The sequence below is a fragment of the Lutjanus erythropterus genome, chromosome 18, assembly GCF_056507025.1.
Source record: "Lutjanus erythropterus isolate fLutEry1 chromosome 18, fLutEry1.hap2, whole genome shotgun sequence".
Lineage (NCBI taxonomy): Eukaryota > Metazoa > Chordata > Actinopteri > Lutjaniformes > Lutjanidae > Lutjanus > Lutjanus erythropterus.
This window is the reverse complement of record NC_139334.1, coordinates 16371154-16388856: the sequence shown is the minus strand read 5'-3', so window position 1 is coordinate 16388856 and position 17703 is coordinate 16371154. Positions and strand designations below refer to the sequence as shown.

Below are 17703 nucleotides of genomic sequence, written 5' to 3'. Positions count from 1 at the left end.
CTGACTTTGCACAAACAAGCAGAAACACGAGACAAGCTGTTGGAGTTCAATGACTTCCGTAAAGTTTTAGCTTAGCTTTCAGTTTTTCTTCGCTTGACAGCGTCTTTATGATTTTGATTGTCATGACTGTCATGACACGAAAGCCTTGTGACAGACGGACAGACAAACAGAGAGACAACGGTTGAGCAGGAGGGCGGAGCACAAAGACAGTCATACAACAGTTACAACATCAATAACCACAGTGAATTACCATGGAAAAATGAGCATGAGCATGATTTTTTATACAATATGCAATAGAGTGTTTAAGACCAAGAATTCACACAGACTGAAACAAATAAAAAGTCAGTTCCAAGCATTGGCTTCTGCTTTTTACGTATCACTTATTCAGTCTGGTTTGACTGCTAAATAATATTTCTACTCATGTTCCTGACAATGACGGATGGCGGTAAAATTTGCAGAACAAATCGAACCTTACAGTCAAGCTGAAAACAGGATGTGTGTTTGGAAACAGAAAGAAAGTCTTGAACAGCAGTCAATGGAAACACTCATGAATCATAAATACCAAAGGTAGAGGAGAGTTATATTGATCAGAGTGCGTGCGTGTGTATATTCACTTCAATTATAATAACTGCAATACTAATGTAGGCTAGTACTATATTTAAAAATCTCAGAAAACCTTCCATTTTGAGACAAATACTTAAGTACATTTGTGTGTTCTGAATAGACCAGTGCTATTTATAACAGAACAGAACAGACTGTTATTATGGCCACAATTCTCAACATAGACTCTGGAGAACTAATAAAATCATATAAATAAATAAAATCATTCTTAAATTAATATTTTGCTTCAAATTATTGTTTTTTTCAGTCAATAGATGTGTAATAAGCATGAAAATATAAGGTGAAGGGGTCATAATTGCGAAATGAACCCCTACAGTGTGATGCAGAATCTTTACACGAAGCAAAAGGGTCTTGAATCACTGCACATTATCCCTTACTCCCTTAACTACCCACTGATAACATTATCATGACATTATCATTGCATGATAATATTCTAAGATTATTTTTAGAAAAAAAAATTCAAACTTGGTGGTTTGTTTGTCTCTCTAATTTAAATAATACCGGAGAAAACGGTCCAGTGTGGAGGAGTTTTTAAAAGAGGGAAAGATGAGGTAACACAGCTTCAAATAAAACCTGATCATTCATGTAAATCAAACAAACTTTCAGTGGGTCAAATGACACATACACATTCAAGAAGCACCTCCATTTGATACTCACACATTTTCCAGCGTGGGCGACGCCTCACGTTGGCACCTGGAAATGTTATTTTATCTGTTTGTCAGTTTTGCTTTTTTTTTTTCTTAACTCAAGAAATTCCCATTAATATGTGACTGTAATCAGAGAAAGCACACAGTTAACGCACACAGACTGAGTTTCTTCTGTATAGTTCCCTAAACACCAAACTGCTGAGAAACTGATCATGTTCTCATGGAAATTTCGGCAGATTATATTACTTGCTTGGCTGAGGTTGACAAATATTTTTCCCAAAACAATCATAGCATCATACGAACTTCTCATGATGAATAACTCCCTCATTCCCTATTTCAATGATTGACTCTGTCCCCTCTCACTTTATGAGCTGCTGACAGCCACCTGACTGGACACACTTAAGTCATAACTCTATCAGCTATATAAGAACGCCTCTCTGTCACAGCCCTGCATCACTTTCAGGTCGTCATACCTCAAGCTCCACCGCGCATCTACTGACACAGAAGCAGGTAGGCAGCTACAACACAGGCACAAACACACACAGACAAGCGTACACCCTTCCTGTTGTGCAGATGCACTGACTCAAAGAAGAAACAGACTCATTATGATGAGAAAGAGTTTTAGTGTGAGAAGGAAGAGGTATTCAAAGAAGCAGGGAAATAGAGCTGATGCAGTGGTTGTAATCATGTGACGTCCAACGTCACGACAGAAAACACTTGAGAGGGGAAACTGAAGTGAAAAGGTTCATTCTCAACCTGTGTGGTTTCCTGCAAGTCACAAGGGATCTCTCTGCTTTCTCTGTTGGTGCTGTCAGTCAGGATGAAGCTGCTACTGGTTGCTGCCGCTCTTCTGGCCGTGGCCAGCTGTGCCAGTGTCTCTCTGGAAGACCTGGAGTTCCACGCCTGGAAACTCAAGTTTGGTGAGACACTTTTATCAGAGTGGTTTCTTTTGTGGTCTGTTGTCAGATACAGTAGATCTCGTTCAGTTTCCTGTGAAGATACTGTCAGTGAAGCCTAAATATGAAGTCAGTGTGCGCTCATTCACACACAGCACACACCTAAAGGTAAAAGTAAAGGGATTTGTCATCTGCCTAAGTGTTTAGAAGTTTACAGTTTACACTCTTTGCTTGGCAATAAAGGGACATTTCTCATAACTGGAAAGGGATTCAATTGATTCATAATTTACCATTGATCGTTTTCCTCTCTTCCCTTTCTGATTCTTTCCTTCTGCATTTGACAGCGAGGTCCTACAACTCTCCATTAGAGGAGGCTCAACGCAAGCAAATCTGGATCAACAACCGCAAACTGGTGCTGGTGCACAACATCATGGCTGATGAGGGCATCAAGTCTTACCGCCTTGGCATGACCTACTTTGCTGACATGGTATGCACAGGAAAACACATGTTTTGTGGCCTAAATTCTGTTTGTGTTGTCATTTGGGTTTTTAACTGATGTTTTCAGTGACATTTGGTTAAATGCACAACATGTCATTTCTGTTGCCAGGGGTCCCTCTCACATTAAAATAGCAGCAAAATATGTAATTTGATGTAGAGCTGCAATGATTAATTGATTCGTTGTAAACTATTGAATTAATTGACATTACTTAATCAGTTTGCATAATTTCAAATATTTTTTAAATGACTTGACTCATCTATGTCATTAAAATAACTATCTACTGGGTTGTGGAAAAAACAAGATATATGAGGACATAATTTTGAGCTTTGGGAGTAGTAGTAATTGACTTTTTTTTTTTTTTTTTTTATCAGTTTCTGACATTTTAAAGTCCAAACAACTAATTGATTAAAAAATAAAAAATATTCATTGTAGCCTTAGTTTGAAGTTGTGAAGCATGTGATTATGGTAGTTGCTGTTTTCATTGGAAACAACCACCACTTCTGATGAAAATCTATCTGACATGACTCAAGCAGAGATGATGTTCACAGACGTATGAAAGTCACATTACATTTAGGCTCTGATGTATCTGACGTATCCTGTATTTACCCAGAAGTTAAAGCAATTAGCCACAAGCAAGAAACACACTGTTATGTATTTCTCTAGGTCTGAACATTTAAGTGAAATGCTGAATTTGTCCCTTTTCTCCAGGAAAATGAAGAGTACAAGCGCCTGATTTCCCAGGGCTGCCTGGGCTCCTTCAACATCTCTATGCCTCGCAGAGGCTCTACTTTCTTCCGCCTGCCTGAAGGCACCGAACTGCCCAACACTGTTGACTGGAGGGACAAGGGCTACGTCACTGATGTCAAGGACCAGAAGCAGTGTGGCTCCTGCTGGGCCTTCAGTGCAGTATGTACAACAATAACTTTATTTTTTTGTTTGTTTTTTGCAGGAAACTTTTAACAAATGTTATCTGGTTTCTAATTACTCTATATCTCCTCTCCAGACTGGCTCACTGGAGGGTCAGAACTTCAGGAAGACTGGAAAGTTGGTGTCTCTGAGCGAGCAGCAGCTGGTTGACTGCTCCGGTGACTATGGCAATATGGGTTGTGGCGGAGGCCTGATGGACTATGCCTTCAAGTACGTCCAAGCCAACGGAGGGATCGACACAGAGGAGTCCTACCCCTACGAGGCTGAGGTAAACAGACAGCAAGTCATGATCTTTAAATGTAAAGAATCCAGTGTAAGACAGCATTTGTCATAATGATGCTTAAAGGCAGAGTTGGAGATGCAAATTAACTCATTCAGACAGTGTTAAGGATCATGGCTCTCCATGTAAGAGATGTACAATACTGCCATCTTGTGGACAAAATGTATAGTGGCCCCCAAACATTGAAACACACTTTCAGTGACAATTCATTTCATGGACTTCTATTTTCCAGTGGTCGAGTATTTACTTAAATAAAAGTAATAACCCCACACTGTAAAAGAAAAAAAACAAAAAACAGTTAAGAGTCAAAGCCTTGCACTGAAAATGTTGCTTAAAGGGATAGTTCACCCCAAAATGAAAATTCAGTCATTATCTACTCATCCTCGTGCCAATTGAAGGGTGGGTTTAGTTTTTTTAGTCCACAAACAATGCTGGAGTTTCACAGGAAAACAGTGTTTCAGTATTTCCCAAACAATTGAAATCTTTGTTTTTGGGTGAACTATCCCTTAAAAGCATACAAATATAAAGTAATAGTAAAGTGATACTACTCAATGAAGAAAAATGCCTCATGTGACCATTGTACAATATATATTGTTTCATTACATTATTATTACTCGTGCATTAATGTAAAAACTGGATTTTTCTGTTGTAGTTCATTGAGGTGGAGCTCATTTTGTATAGGATTGCAACTAATGATTATTTTATTAATGAGCTGATTATTTTCTCCATTAGAAGACTGAAATGATCGAAATACAGTAGTTGCCAATTAATTTCCCATCAGCTGACTAATTGTATGCAGTGTTGGGTAGTTTAATTTATAAGTTAGTGAAGTAAAAAGTGTAATATTTCCCTTTGAAATGTAGTGGAATAGAAGTAGAAAGTAGCATGAAAAGAAAAGAAAGAAAACACTTAATCACCACTTTCATAATGGATCAATATGGTAATAAATAATGGTAAACTGTGAAATCTCTTCTCTCAATTAGGATGGTCCCTGCCGTTTCAAGCCAGACTCTATTGGTGCCACATGCTCAGGCTACACCGATCTGAAAGAAGGTGATGAAGATGCCCTGAAGGAGGCCGTGGCCACCATCGGCCCTGTGTCTGTGGGCATTGATGCTTCTCAGATGTCTTTCCAGCTCTATCACTCAGGTGAGCAGTTTCAAACACTGTGTTGGTACTTCTGAAAATGCAAGAAGAAATGGGAGATACTCTTCTCTTTTATCCATATGTCTGTCTAACCTGTGCTTACTGTGTTTTTTAGGAGTGTATGATGAGCCAGACTGCAGCAGCAGCGACTTGGACCATGGTGTGCTGGCTGTGGGCTACGGCACTGATGGTGGAAAAGACTACTGGCTGGTCAAGAACAGGTAAACACTCAGATATGTCCCTCATATTTAAAATTTTGAGCTGCTCTCCTGCCAACACTCAGTCAGTCAGCAGTGTAACAGTGGAGACAGAGAGCTAAGTTGCTGTTTTCACAGACAGCAGCAGTGAGGTGTCTTATTCATAGCTATGAAAATGAAGTGAATCTCACTCAGGATGATGCTGACTTCTTAAACTACCCATTACTGTGAACTGCTACAATTATTTCTCTTCTATCAGAATACAGATCATTATGTCTCTGCATGCTGTTGTAATATGGTGATTCTGATTCTGATAGAGCAGCTAAATATTGTTGGTAATTTGTGTTTGTGTGTTTCTGTAGCTGGGGTCTTGAATGGGGAGACAAGGGATACATCATGATGAGCAGGAACAAACACAACCAGTGCGGCATCGCTACTGCGGCCAGCTACCCCCTGGTCTGAGCAGGTGAGGACACACTCAACATCCTAACTTCTTTTAGCACCAAACTCTATTTAAATAAGTTAAACTTCTATGTGTTTGCACTCTGTAGTTTATTGTCCATTAACTGGTTATTATTCTCGTTTATTTTCAGGTGCAGGACTTTCCTCAGTGAGGAGAACAGTGACACATAATTTACTATAATTTCACAGATTTCCAGAAGCTGTGTTACTGTATAAAACAAAATGTCCTTTTGTTATTCCTTTGACATTAATAAGGTACAGAGTCCATCTGTGCCCCTGCACACTTGTAACAGAATTACTTTTTAGGAAGATTGTAAATAAATGTAAAGAAATAAAATGTTTAATGCTGAGAAATATAATAATAATAAAAAACCTTTAATGTGTTTTTGTTGCTTTTTATTTTCCACTACCATCAAAAGAGACTCTGCTGATGTTCTGTGGCCTATGAACACTGCAGTGTTTTTTGGCTCTAAAGATGTCAATGTCCATCTGTTGTCCAGACTGAAATATCTCAGCAACTATTGAAGAGATTGCTGTGAAATCTTGTATAGACGTTTAGGGTCTCCAGATGATTTCAGAGATACTTTTACCTTTCCTGTAGTGCCGACATCCATTGTTGACACTTTTGTTTTTTAGTGAAATGTCTAAACATCGATTTGTCGGAGACACTGATTTGCCGTGAAACGGTCCAGTAGCACATTGATGTACAGGATGAGCACCTGATGCTTAGAAATGATTTTCACAACAAAAGTTAATCAAAGTCAAATGTCAGCTTAAACTGGGACACGGTTGGGAAGTGAATTGTCTCATCAGTAATTGATTGCCCCATTAAGATCCTTGTAAATACTTTGATAATCACCTTAAATCTAGTGATATCATCAGGTCAAACTTTTAATGCCTTCTAAAGCCTGTTCACATACTAAACTATGTTAATCATTAACAGCTAAACATCGGTGTGCTAACATGTTAGCATGCTGAATTAGCTTATAGCTCACAGCTATACCTAACTAAAGCCTTAAGGAGCTGCAAGTGTGGATGTATACTTTGACTGATCAATCAATTAATCAATTAATCAATCAATCAATCAATCAATCAATCAATCAATCAATCAATCAATCAATCAATCAATCAGACTTTATTTATATAGCACTTTTCATACAAACAGACTGCAACACAAAGTGCTTCACACAACAAAAACAATAAAACACACACACACACTTCATATGGTAAAAGCAATTCTGATAAATAAATAGGACTAAGACCATTAAAAGCTTTATAAACCAGTAAAATGATCTTAAAATCAATCAATTCAATCATGATCACACATAACATTGAAACCACTGACAGGTAAAGTGAATAACACTGATTATTTCCTTACAGTGACCCATGTCAAGGGCTCCAGTGTATTAGGCAGCAAGTCAGGTCCTGAAGTTGATATGTTCGTGGTGAGAAAAATGGGCAAATGTGAGGATCTGAGAGACTTTGTCAAGAATCAGTTTGTGATGGCTCGAAGACTTGATCAGGTCTTATGGCACATGAACTAATGACAGGGTTATGGGTGCCAAGGCTCATTGAAGCTTGTGTGGAGTTAAGGCCAGCCTGTCTGGTCTGAGTCCATACTGTAGCACAAATCATTGAAAAAGTTAATGCTGCTAAAACGGGCACAGGAGTGTCAGAACTGATCCATGGAGCAATCAAAGGTTGACAAGGTGTTCACTGAGTGTTATAATATTAGATTTCAGATATTAAAGCTGTTATGCCTACTTGTCATGGCCAGCTGTATCTGCTTTTTATTCTATTAGATCAGATTTGTTCAACCACAGATTAGATTTTAACAGTTCACGTGAATAAATTAGATTTTATCCTATTTTTAAGGGCATGCATGGATCTACAGATGAATTATTGTGTTATGTTTTTGGTGCTGTCTGTTTGTCTGCTTGCAGTAGAATTACAGAAAAAACTTTTAGTGAAATTTGTTTGAAGGGCCAAGGAATAACCCATTAAATTTTGGAGCGGAACCAAATCACGGGGCAGATACAGAATTTATAATTGCTGTGCGCCTTCGTTAATATCGCAATATGGGGCATTTGCTCTTTGTGGAATAACTGTCATACAAACAGCTAGTTGTAGCAACATGATGACTTCATGTCACAGTCACTTAACTTCTAACGTTTAGTGTGTTAGTGTGTTTTTTTTGTAAATACCACTAGACAGCTTGGGCTGGTGAGGATGTCGTTCATTTTAGAGGTATTTGGTCATAAACTTAAGTATTAGACAAATTTAAAAGTTTCATTTGATAATGGTGCTAGATTTTAAGTGATTATGAAGGTTTTCACAAGGATCGTAACGGAAACAATGTGTCGGATTTTGTGGCATCTAGCAGTGAGTTTGCAGATTGCCAGACTGTCAGTGTTTGGTTTGTCCCTGCTACTGTAGAAACATGGCAGTGCAATATGGCATCCTCTTCTTGTTCTTATAAGATTCTTATTTTTTGGGTGATGATACAATAATAAAAACATACTTATGCATATTCTATTACATTTCTGCCATCTTCTGGCCATAAATCCTTGTGCCGGACCTTTAATTGTCTGCAATACAGAACCCACCAGAGACGGTAAATAATAGTTTCAAACTTTAAGCATGAAACCACTATTGGACTATTGGCTTTGGCAGAGGTATGTACTTTCTGAATGCCCTCCTAATATGTAGATATATTTATCTTTGTTGCTTTAGGCCAATATACATTCTCTATGTGTTTAAAAGGAATTGTATTTATGTGTACAGTTTTACTAAGAATATATTGAGCCAGCAGTATACCTGTTAAAAAGCTCCTGCAACTCCATGTGCATACGACGCAACCTGCAAAGGGTCCTGATGCACAGTAAGTGGCTGCGGCTTGTTGTAGTTGCATGCAAATATACAGGATGTTTCTTAGTTGCACCTGACGCTGAGAATTAATAGCTTCTGACAGAAAAGTTAGACATAATCAAAGAACAACATAAACTGTGACGGGAAGTTAACCGTCACTTTCCAAATAGTGCATTTGCATGATTTCTAAAAATGCATGATAAATATGTACTCAGATGTAACCGTAAATGTATGAATTAAAACTGTCTCAAGATTCATAGTGCACACGAAGTAGCTCCAGTTTAACAGAGCGTCCTCAGTCAGTGCTTATATGTTTAACAATACATTGTGCTCTTTGCAAAATACATGAAAAGAGGCTTTCAACATACACTTTCTTCACACAAGTTGGCTGAGAACTTTGTTTGAAGACAAGTTGGATATTTAGACATAACATATTTCTGAAAGCAGATTTTATCCTCATATCTTGGGGCTTTATGTCACATCTGAATTCACTGCTTACACCAGTTTTGAGTGACATAAATTATTCACTAAAAACAACTGTATTTGTTGTTCAAAAAGTCTGAAGTTTCAACTCAGATGCTGCCTGTGATACCGACTGTTGCCGTGGCCTTTGGCTTGCAAAACCTCAGGCCAAAGATAAAAGCTGTGGGACGGGAGTTTCAAAAGTGGTAAATTCATTTTGGTAAAGAAATATCTCCTCTTTAGTCTTTTCTGCTGTCTTTGTACTTTTTGTTTTGCTTGGATAGCATTTCCTTGCTTTTTGTTCCCAGACACTGTTGTACTTTCTTTAGCATTCTGTGGTTTGTTAAAGGTTATCTCAGATTCACTCTTCATATGCAGGTAGGGATGCTGCCACAGAAAAGAAAGAGGTATAAGTGAAAGCAGATCTGGGAGGCAAATGTGAACAGGCACTGGGACACAATGACAGAGTTGAAGAATGAGTGAAATTACACACTTCTGCGGTCGAATCTCTTGTCTGATGTGGTAAAAAAAAAAAAGTCATTATGGATTTTAGAGAAATATCTCAGCGGTATGTATTTTGACCTCTATTACCGTCAATATATTTTACTGACTGTCTTTTGCTTTCAAGATCTTCCTCTCCTCTTGTCACATCCTCCCATCGTGACACTTGATCTGCCCAAGCCTTGATAATGGGTTTCCATATAAACTGCGATTATGACACTGCAGGAAGGGAGAAATGAAAGAAATGTATTTTTTATGCTCATGGAATACTAAAATATTGTATCATTTACCACTAGATGCTGGAGTGTGGGAATAAGATATGAGCAGAGCACTAAATGCTCATAAAAATGAGTCACTTAATTGAATACAAACACATTTACTTGGTCTGTGCTGTGTTGTGATGACAGCCACAACCACACCAGTGGACTAATAACACCAGTAACATTGGACTTGAGTCATAACATTGAACTGGAGTCACAAATTTACAAAATCAAACAAGGCTTTAAACTCCACTTCCACTTTAATACCAGCGACTCGTTTCTTCACTTGGACTTGAGTCATTTGACTTGACATCTTCCCCCAGGCCCAAAGATTAAAGTATGTCATATGTGCCACAAATCAATTAATTTTCTTTAATTTCCTGAATCAACTGATATTACTTATTCCGTCTCATTATTCCCCAGATCCACAGCTTCCAATCAAGAGAACCATGTGGAACTAACCTCACGTTACTATATACAAAAACTATGCAGTGGTCAACAAAAATTGAATTGCAGTATGCAAAAGGTAAAAGAATACATATACACAGAGATGCAACAACCTCAAGTTTCTTTCAACATTTGAAGTTGCACAAAGAAGTCTTTTCTGTACATATTTTTTCAATCTAAAACCTGTATCCTCGCCTCCCTGCTTGGTCCCTAATGTGTATTTAATTAAAGGTTTTTCTTAAAGAGGATGATTCCACTAATCTTGCCTCCCTATTTTTATATTGCTTAACTGGGATATGACAAACCGACATAACTCTGTTTTGCAGATACTTGCTTTATTTTTCCGTCATGCACCACCATTGCTCAGATGTATACCATCACCTTTGTGACCTTTTCATGATACCAATTAACTTTACCTGTCAAGTTGGTGCACTAATTTTGTTTCCAGGGTAACATGAACCAACTCTGGTTATGTGCCCATCGTGTGTGCGTGAAGTAATACACACAGATGTAAGTAAAACCATAATGGAAGTCGGTCTTCTTTCAACAGTAATTTGTGATGCTTCAGGGTTTTGCGTGTAATCCAACTAAACAGCAGTACTTAAGTCTTTATTCTTACATCTCTGTTGAACCTCAGGCGGTGGAAGGTTGCTTCACTCATCTGTAATCCATGAAGTCGGCTATAAATAAATTTACAATGCTTGAATTTATTTTGTTAATTTGTCATGGGCTATGCAGCCTAACTGCATTTAATTTTACAGCACGCAATGAAGCTGAAGAAAGTTCAGCACACCAGTCTGACTTCTCTTAGTCGCAAAACATGGTAACAGATGATGCTGCATTCCTGATCTGACTTTAGATATTTTATTATTTGCTGAGGAAGAATGAAAAACTTTGACTTTGCTTGCAAAAGTCGTCAGTGAGAAAATCATTCTTCTCTTCCTCCTGAGGGAGATGACATCTGTTTTAATCAAACACAATAGTTACCCCCAAATTTAATTAATGAAATCACATTAAGTGCTTGTAATTTTCCCCATTCTAAATGTCACATTAGGTCTGGTTGTGATAATATTTGACGGGAGGTGGAGAAACACCGAGGCAGGGATACAGGGAGAGGGGAGAGCATATTAGGGATTTAATCAGCTCGTGTGACAAAATGTGACCTTGACATCTTACTTTTTCCTCCCTCGGCTGAAGCAGCAGCAGCAGCAGCAGCGAGAGTCGAAGCAAACAGGCACAGCCAGCATAATTGAAAGAGAGATTTATATTATCTTTTGTCAGACGAGTCTCGTAACAGAAGACCTGGAGACAAAAAAACATCTCTTGCATTTTATCAGCACCGCAGTATGACAGCATTCAGCCAATTAGGCCTGAGTGATTGTTATCCGGTGACGTTATCATCATCATCCCTTTTATTTTGGGCGAGTATGAAGGAGGGTATTAAAAACTGGAAAAAGCAAAGATGAAAAAGCTTCCAGACAGAGACAAAGGGAAACAGAAGGAGGGCGCAGAAGAGGTGAGGCAAATTAATTGGTTTTGCTAAATCCTCCTCAAACAGCAGAAGCCAATGTGGTTCCACAAAAGGCCATTACCGGTAATCAATTTAAATCTGTTTTACCCTTCCCAAGGAAACCAATTAGGCAATTTAATTTGGCTTTTTTGATTCACAGCATAACCACAGCACAGGACAGGACATCCAATTCGCGTCATGCAGAGAGGGACAAGTGAAAACACTGGGAGGTGCTGCTGGAACAAACAAAGCTATTGATCTGAGAGAGGCTGAGAAATCCCGGGAAGAGTGAGGAAGAAGAGAGGATGATAAATTCATGACTTTGGATTTTATTAAGTGATCCTGCTGTGTCCATTTAATACTGCCTCAATGATTAAAGTTTAAGCTTTTAGCCGACTCCACACATTTAAGTTCAGTTTTCCAGTAAAATGACCATAATATGTCATCAGAAATAAAGGAGACGCCTTAAGTTGAAATACCTGCTACTCTGACGATAAATCTACAGCTGCAGCGTCCTCCTTTAAAATTTCCATTCTGGACCAGAGTTAGCTGTTTGTTTGTTTTTTTAATACCTGTTTTAAGTTGCAGAATGTTTGCAGAATGAGTAAGTTTCTGTTTATGAATCATAAGACATTGTCAATCAGTTGACAGTTATAAACAGCTGATCAGTGTTGGGCTCATTGTTGCTTGTTATTGTCAAATTAAAATGTTGCGCTTGTCTTCCACCCCTGCAGCGTTCTTGCAGCCTGTCTGAGCTTCCTTAAGTCATTGTTGCTTGTTTAAATGTTATGAATAATATGTTCATGTGCTGGATCAAAATATGTTTTGTCACAGGAGAAGTGCATTAAAGGGATAGATTGGATTATTTAAAGTGAGGCTCTTATCGATTAACCCTAACCCCCAAGATACCATCTGTAACTGTAACTCATATTTTGCACTGCAGTGCTCATTTTTGGACGCGCAGTTGTTACATATTGCTCCTTTAGTCAGCGAAGCCCAAGTCTATGTGGACCAAACTGTGAATCATTTTTCACAGCTGTCACACAAAATGCATTCAATGACCACATTTTCCAAAAGCAATGAAGTCTTTTCTCATTCAGACTCCACCACCTGCAAAACACTACAGGTTTGCAGCACATTTTTGAAATGCTAACACACTGTTTTCAAAACCGTTCAAAACAGAATGAAGGCGGATTTCAGGCATTTCTGCAGTAACCATGCTGAAATATAGATAAATCTTATAATAATTATTACAAAAAGGGGACAGCTTTGGAATGATTTTGTTTTGAAACATGGATCAAGGAAGGCAAGTTGGTGGGTAAAGAAGAGTGGCAGAGAGAGAGAATATGTGGAGGACAAAGGGGAGTACCAAGAATGATCACATTTACAGTATTATTATTACTACATTATAGCAGCCCTGGAATTTCAACAGTATGTTTTTTTGTTTCAATTTTTTATGTTTCACAAGTAAAATACCAAATAAAAAGATAGAAATAAGAAAAGAAATAATAAAGGATATCAAGGCAAACTGCTGCATTTCACATAACTTTTTTCGGTCAATGAAATGAAATGCAGGTGTTATTGTTACTCTATAATGAAATACTGATTTACGTGAAAAATCATTCAAACTTCAAAAATGAAAGTTAATCATTTCGCAGCCAGAAATAAAACCTTATTTTCCAAACCTCAAATAGATCACAAAGCCTCTGCTTGTGCAACAACAGCAGCTCAAAACATACACTGAAACAGCTAACGAGCATTTTTGAAAGAACGGATCATAGAAACATTGAGAAATAGAAGTAGCTGATTAACAGGACTTTATAAAAACAGACCAAATACAGCTGATTCCAATCTCAATCAGAGACACAGATACGTGTTTAAATTCTTGCAATTACAAGGACACACATTTTTTTTTCAGTGTGGATACAGAATGATGTATGGACTAGAACAGGATTGTGCATTTCTGTCTTTTTCCCTGCCTGTCCCTTTTTATTTTTATATTTATTTATTTTATTTTACAGTAGTTTTACACATTAGGAACCACTGGCAGCACTTTCGTGTTGCTGATACAGTGAAGCTTTTACTGCAGCAATCTTGTCACTTTTTTTTTTTTTTACTATAGAGTAAAGATGACTCATTCATTCATACTCATTCACTAAACTGGAACTGAAACAAGAAAAGAAATGCAGTTTTTGTAATGCCTATTTATGTATTTTGAAAGTCGTAGTATGATTGAATATGTTCCTCTTGGATAGAAAATATGTGCTTGTGTTCTGAAAGAACAATGATTTCACACTGGGTTTGTATTCTGAAACGTGGAGGTGATATTTAACAAACAAAATGTGGTTTTGTGCAAACCCCCTCCGAAAAACTTTTGGCTAATTGTGCCATAAGGTGTGTTGCTGTGTTAAGAGTTAAGTATTTTAAGTATAAATAAACACTTGTCAGTTACAAAAAAAAACTGTATGAAAAATCATTCAACCTTGATGAAAGTTTATCATTTATGTATTGCTCCTTATTGGTAGTTTTTTTTTTTATGTCAGTCTGTTATGAGTGACAATGTTTGCTTTCTGAGTGAGGATTGTTGCCAGTGTTATGGTCCAGTGAGCTTATTTTGAGACATGGGACTCAAATATTTTGGTGGTTTGAGCGAGTTTTGGAGGTGAGATTGAAGCTTACCCAGACTGGATGAAGAGCTTTGAAAAAGTAGCTTCAGAATTGTCTGAAGCAATTTAAAAAAAAGTAAAGCAGTTGATCACATTTGGCTGTTTTTGTGTCAGAGGAAGAAGCTGTTTTTCAAGGTCACTAGATGGCAGTACTCGACTGCTGATGATTATCTCAGCATGTTTAGGGTGCTGCTGTGGCCTGGCTGGTTCAAAGTCAGACATGTTCGTTTGATTATTACAGTCACATGTCCTCGGAATATCACATGTACAGCGCATACAGGCATCCATATATGCACACATATACACTGAGTCTGCATTTCCCTGCACCAGTGAGCCTGAAACGCACACACCGCACACTGAACGTCTGCTTAATCAACAATGTCACCGCACAATTTCAGCAGATTGGCTGTTGGGTTGGTTTGGAGGAAAGTGTCAGTCAGCTGTGTCACCCATCATTGCGAACAAACAGTCTCTCCTGTGGGAATATTGGGGGGGGGGGGGCACATTTCTGCGCTCATGCGTTATCCATATCCCATCACGCCTTTTTTTCGTGTGTGCGGATGTGTGTAGCTCCTTGTGTGTGGTTTGGCGTGTGGGGAAATGGGATGTCAACTGGTTTATCATGGTAATGGGGAACATGTGCGATTGCGACAGACAGGAGTTCTGGATGACCGCTCACAGTATGGACGCACATGCATGCACACACACACACACACACACGCACACACACACACTGGGACAATGTGCACAGAAAGCATCAAGCATGGGTGGGAGGTAACTAAGTACAAATACTACATTACTGTACTTAAGTTGAGTTTTCAAGTATTTGTACTTAACTTGATTAATTGTCCGACAGCTTTTACTTCTCTTCCCTTCATATTAGGACAATTATCTGTACTTTCTACTCCTTACATTTTCAAAAAAGACTTCTTACTTTAGTTTTAAAGGACCAACATGCAACAAATGCGCATCCAAAAATAACTACAGCAGTCCAAAAAGTGAGTTGGAGCCATAGATGGTAAATTAAATAGGTTGAAATCCTGTGCAATATACAATCTGGTTGGAGCAAGTTCTTTCCCCTGCCCTGTCCTCCCCAGACTTGCAGAACCTCAGGCAGGCAGCAAGAAGGCTGCAGGAGTGCAAGGCCAGTGCAACATTGTAAATTGTCGATAACAAGCAATGGTGAGTCCCACGATGTAAACTGATCAGCTGTCTCTAAATGCCGGCTGTATGTCAATATGAAATTAAGCCTGTTAGCATGAAAACAAAAGCCCACTCCAAAAACAGACACTTTGGAGCTGGAGTTCAGTGACTGCCTGCCTTCTGCCAGACTCCATTAACAATCGGTGAACATTCAGCATTAATTTGAATTCTTATCAACGTGAAACAAGTAAACGATAACACAAGTTACAGGCCGAAATAGAAAGGAGGACACCATAGCATTGTTGTAGAAGCCAATATTTCAATTTAGTTTGTTTTCTTAATCTCTGATGACATATCGTGGTAATTTTGTGATTTATTACTGTAAATATATTATAAATTTCTTCTTTATTGCATTTGAGGAGAATCAATGCTTATTGTTACTCTGCATTATTGTACAGTGCTTTCCCAACATCAAGGCCAGTTTCAAGCTAAATGGATGGGACAATAACACCAAAAAGACAACTGCTTAGTACATCCATCAGTGCATATGAGGCTCAACAGACATAACAAGACAAAACAAACAAGAGAGGAAGACTCTACTGTGGTGACAAGGTGAGGTTCAGTTGGTTTTGCACAGAGAGAGCCCTTCAGAGGGCTACTTTTTACATTTTTACTTCAAATATATTTTAGATCCTGTACTTTTTACTTTTACTCGAGTAAATATGTTGAATCAGTACTTCTACTTTTACCAAAGCTTCTAATTAAGTAAAGAATGTGTGTACTTTTACCACTTCTGCAAAGAGAGTGATGTCATCAAGTAACAGAACAAAAACTGGATTAAAAGTGAGGCATTTCAGGCAGTGAGTATCTCCTTTTGGTATAGACTTTGGTCTTTGTGACTTTGCCGTCCTGGTACATGCACAAAAGCTATATAACATGTTAAAGGGAAGGGAACCTCCCCAAAAGCATAATATGGTCACATTAAAGTAAAATTTTCATAATGTGAAAAACAATTGAAGAATCATGTATGTAAATGTTAATCAGGACAGCAATATTATGTTTTTGTGTGTTGTTAACACAAGTAACTGTACTTCTACTTGGATAAAAAAATGTGTTCACTTTTTCCACCCCTGGCATTGAGACTGAACAAGAACAGAACTGTATGAAAAATGGCTTAAATTACTTTATAAATGCTTTATATTTCTGAAATTGATCCAGAGAGGAGGCCAATAATCCATACTCGCCCCTCTGTCTTGCTTCTTTTAATCTTTGCATCCCTATCTTTATCCCCTTTTCTTTTCCTTGTTTTCATCTCTCCATCCTCCTCCTCCTCATCTAGCCAGCTGCGCTTCTTGGACAGGGCTCCTGGCTGCGGTCTGAGCGAGGCGAGAGAAGCTAACCGTTTGAGAAAAACAGTTCTGGCAAGGCCAATTACACCCAGACAAAGCACTTTGCATGTTATTGTGTTAGGGATTCATGCTTGATTGACTGAATGGGTTCTAATGAGGCTGGGGAACGACGTGCAGGAAAGGAAGAAACACTCCCCCTGTTTCCCTGATGGATTGATTCATCCGTGCACTCACATAGACAAATACATAGCGCACAGTTACAGTGCAAAGGTGTGCAATCACTTTAGCATGCAGATTGGAGCAGACTTACAGTGGAGACATGCACAAATCAACACCAACACAAACAGCAGCTCTCTGTCTCAGGTTGCAGTTATAAAGTTGGTGCTGTGTGCGCGCCTGTGAGTGTGTGCAGTGGGTGGCAGATGAAGAGGAGATAGTGGAAAGGTAACTTGCAGTATTGCCTCTGCAGATGCTCCTATGTGAAAGCTTCACTCCCACTGGCATCCTTTTATAGTATCACTTCACTAGGTAGAGTTGGATATAGCAACAGATGGATTGGTAAAGCCTACAGCAGTGATAAAAAAATGTCAGCCGTTATTCTTGTTGGGCCTGTATAACAGATGTTAGTTTTATTTCTGTGCTGTTGTGCGCTGGACTTCGACATCACTGCAAGTTTCACATCTTTGAAGTTTTTTTGTTGTTGTTGTTCTCCGTTCAGAGGAATGAAAGTTGAAACGGATATTACTAGCCACAGGCTAATGAGAATAACAAATGCCAGCTATGATGTTCGCGCGATCGCTGTCAACAAAATACAAATTGGAA

General features: G+C 38.5%; 1 protein-coding gene across 1 annotated transcript; it reads left to right on the top strand.

The window, feature by feature from the left end:
* Positions 1-1647: 1647 nt before the first annotated feature.
* Positions 1648-6054, top strand: ctsl.1 (cathepsin L.1). The gene is made up of 9 exons (XM_084741960.1): positions 1648-1778; positions 2084-2188; positions 2509-2651; positions 3372-3569; positions 3667-3858; positions 4854-5019; positions 5132-5237; positions 5576-5679; positions 5807-6054. The coding sequence occupies exons 2-8, from the start codon at positions 2089-2091 to the stop codon at positions 5673-5675; spliced, it is 1005 nt and encodes a 334-aa protein (XP_084598086.1). The 5' UTR covers positions 1648-1778; positions 2084-2088; the 3' UTR covers positions 5676-5679; positions 5807-6054.
* Positions 6055-17703: the final 11649 nt, after the last annotated feature.

What these genes read in the sequence shown, in the direction of transcription:
- ctsl.1 (XM_084741960.1), top strand. Translation starts at nt 2,089, where the DNA reads ATGAAGCTGCTACTGGTTGCTGCCGCTCTTCTGGCCGTGGCCAGCTGT. An exon ending in CCTGCTGGGCCTTCAGTGCA is followed by an intron (nt 3,570 to 3,666) that starts GTATGTACAACA and finishes TCTCCTCTCCAG; the next exon opens with ACTGGCTCACTGGAGGGTCA. An exon ending in TACTGGCTGGTCAAGAACAG is followed by an intron (nt 5,238 to 5,575) that starts GTAAACACTCAG and finishes GTGTTTCTGTAG; the next exon opens with CTGGGGTCTTGAATGGGGAG.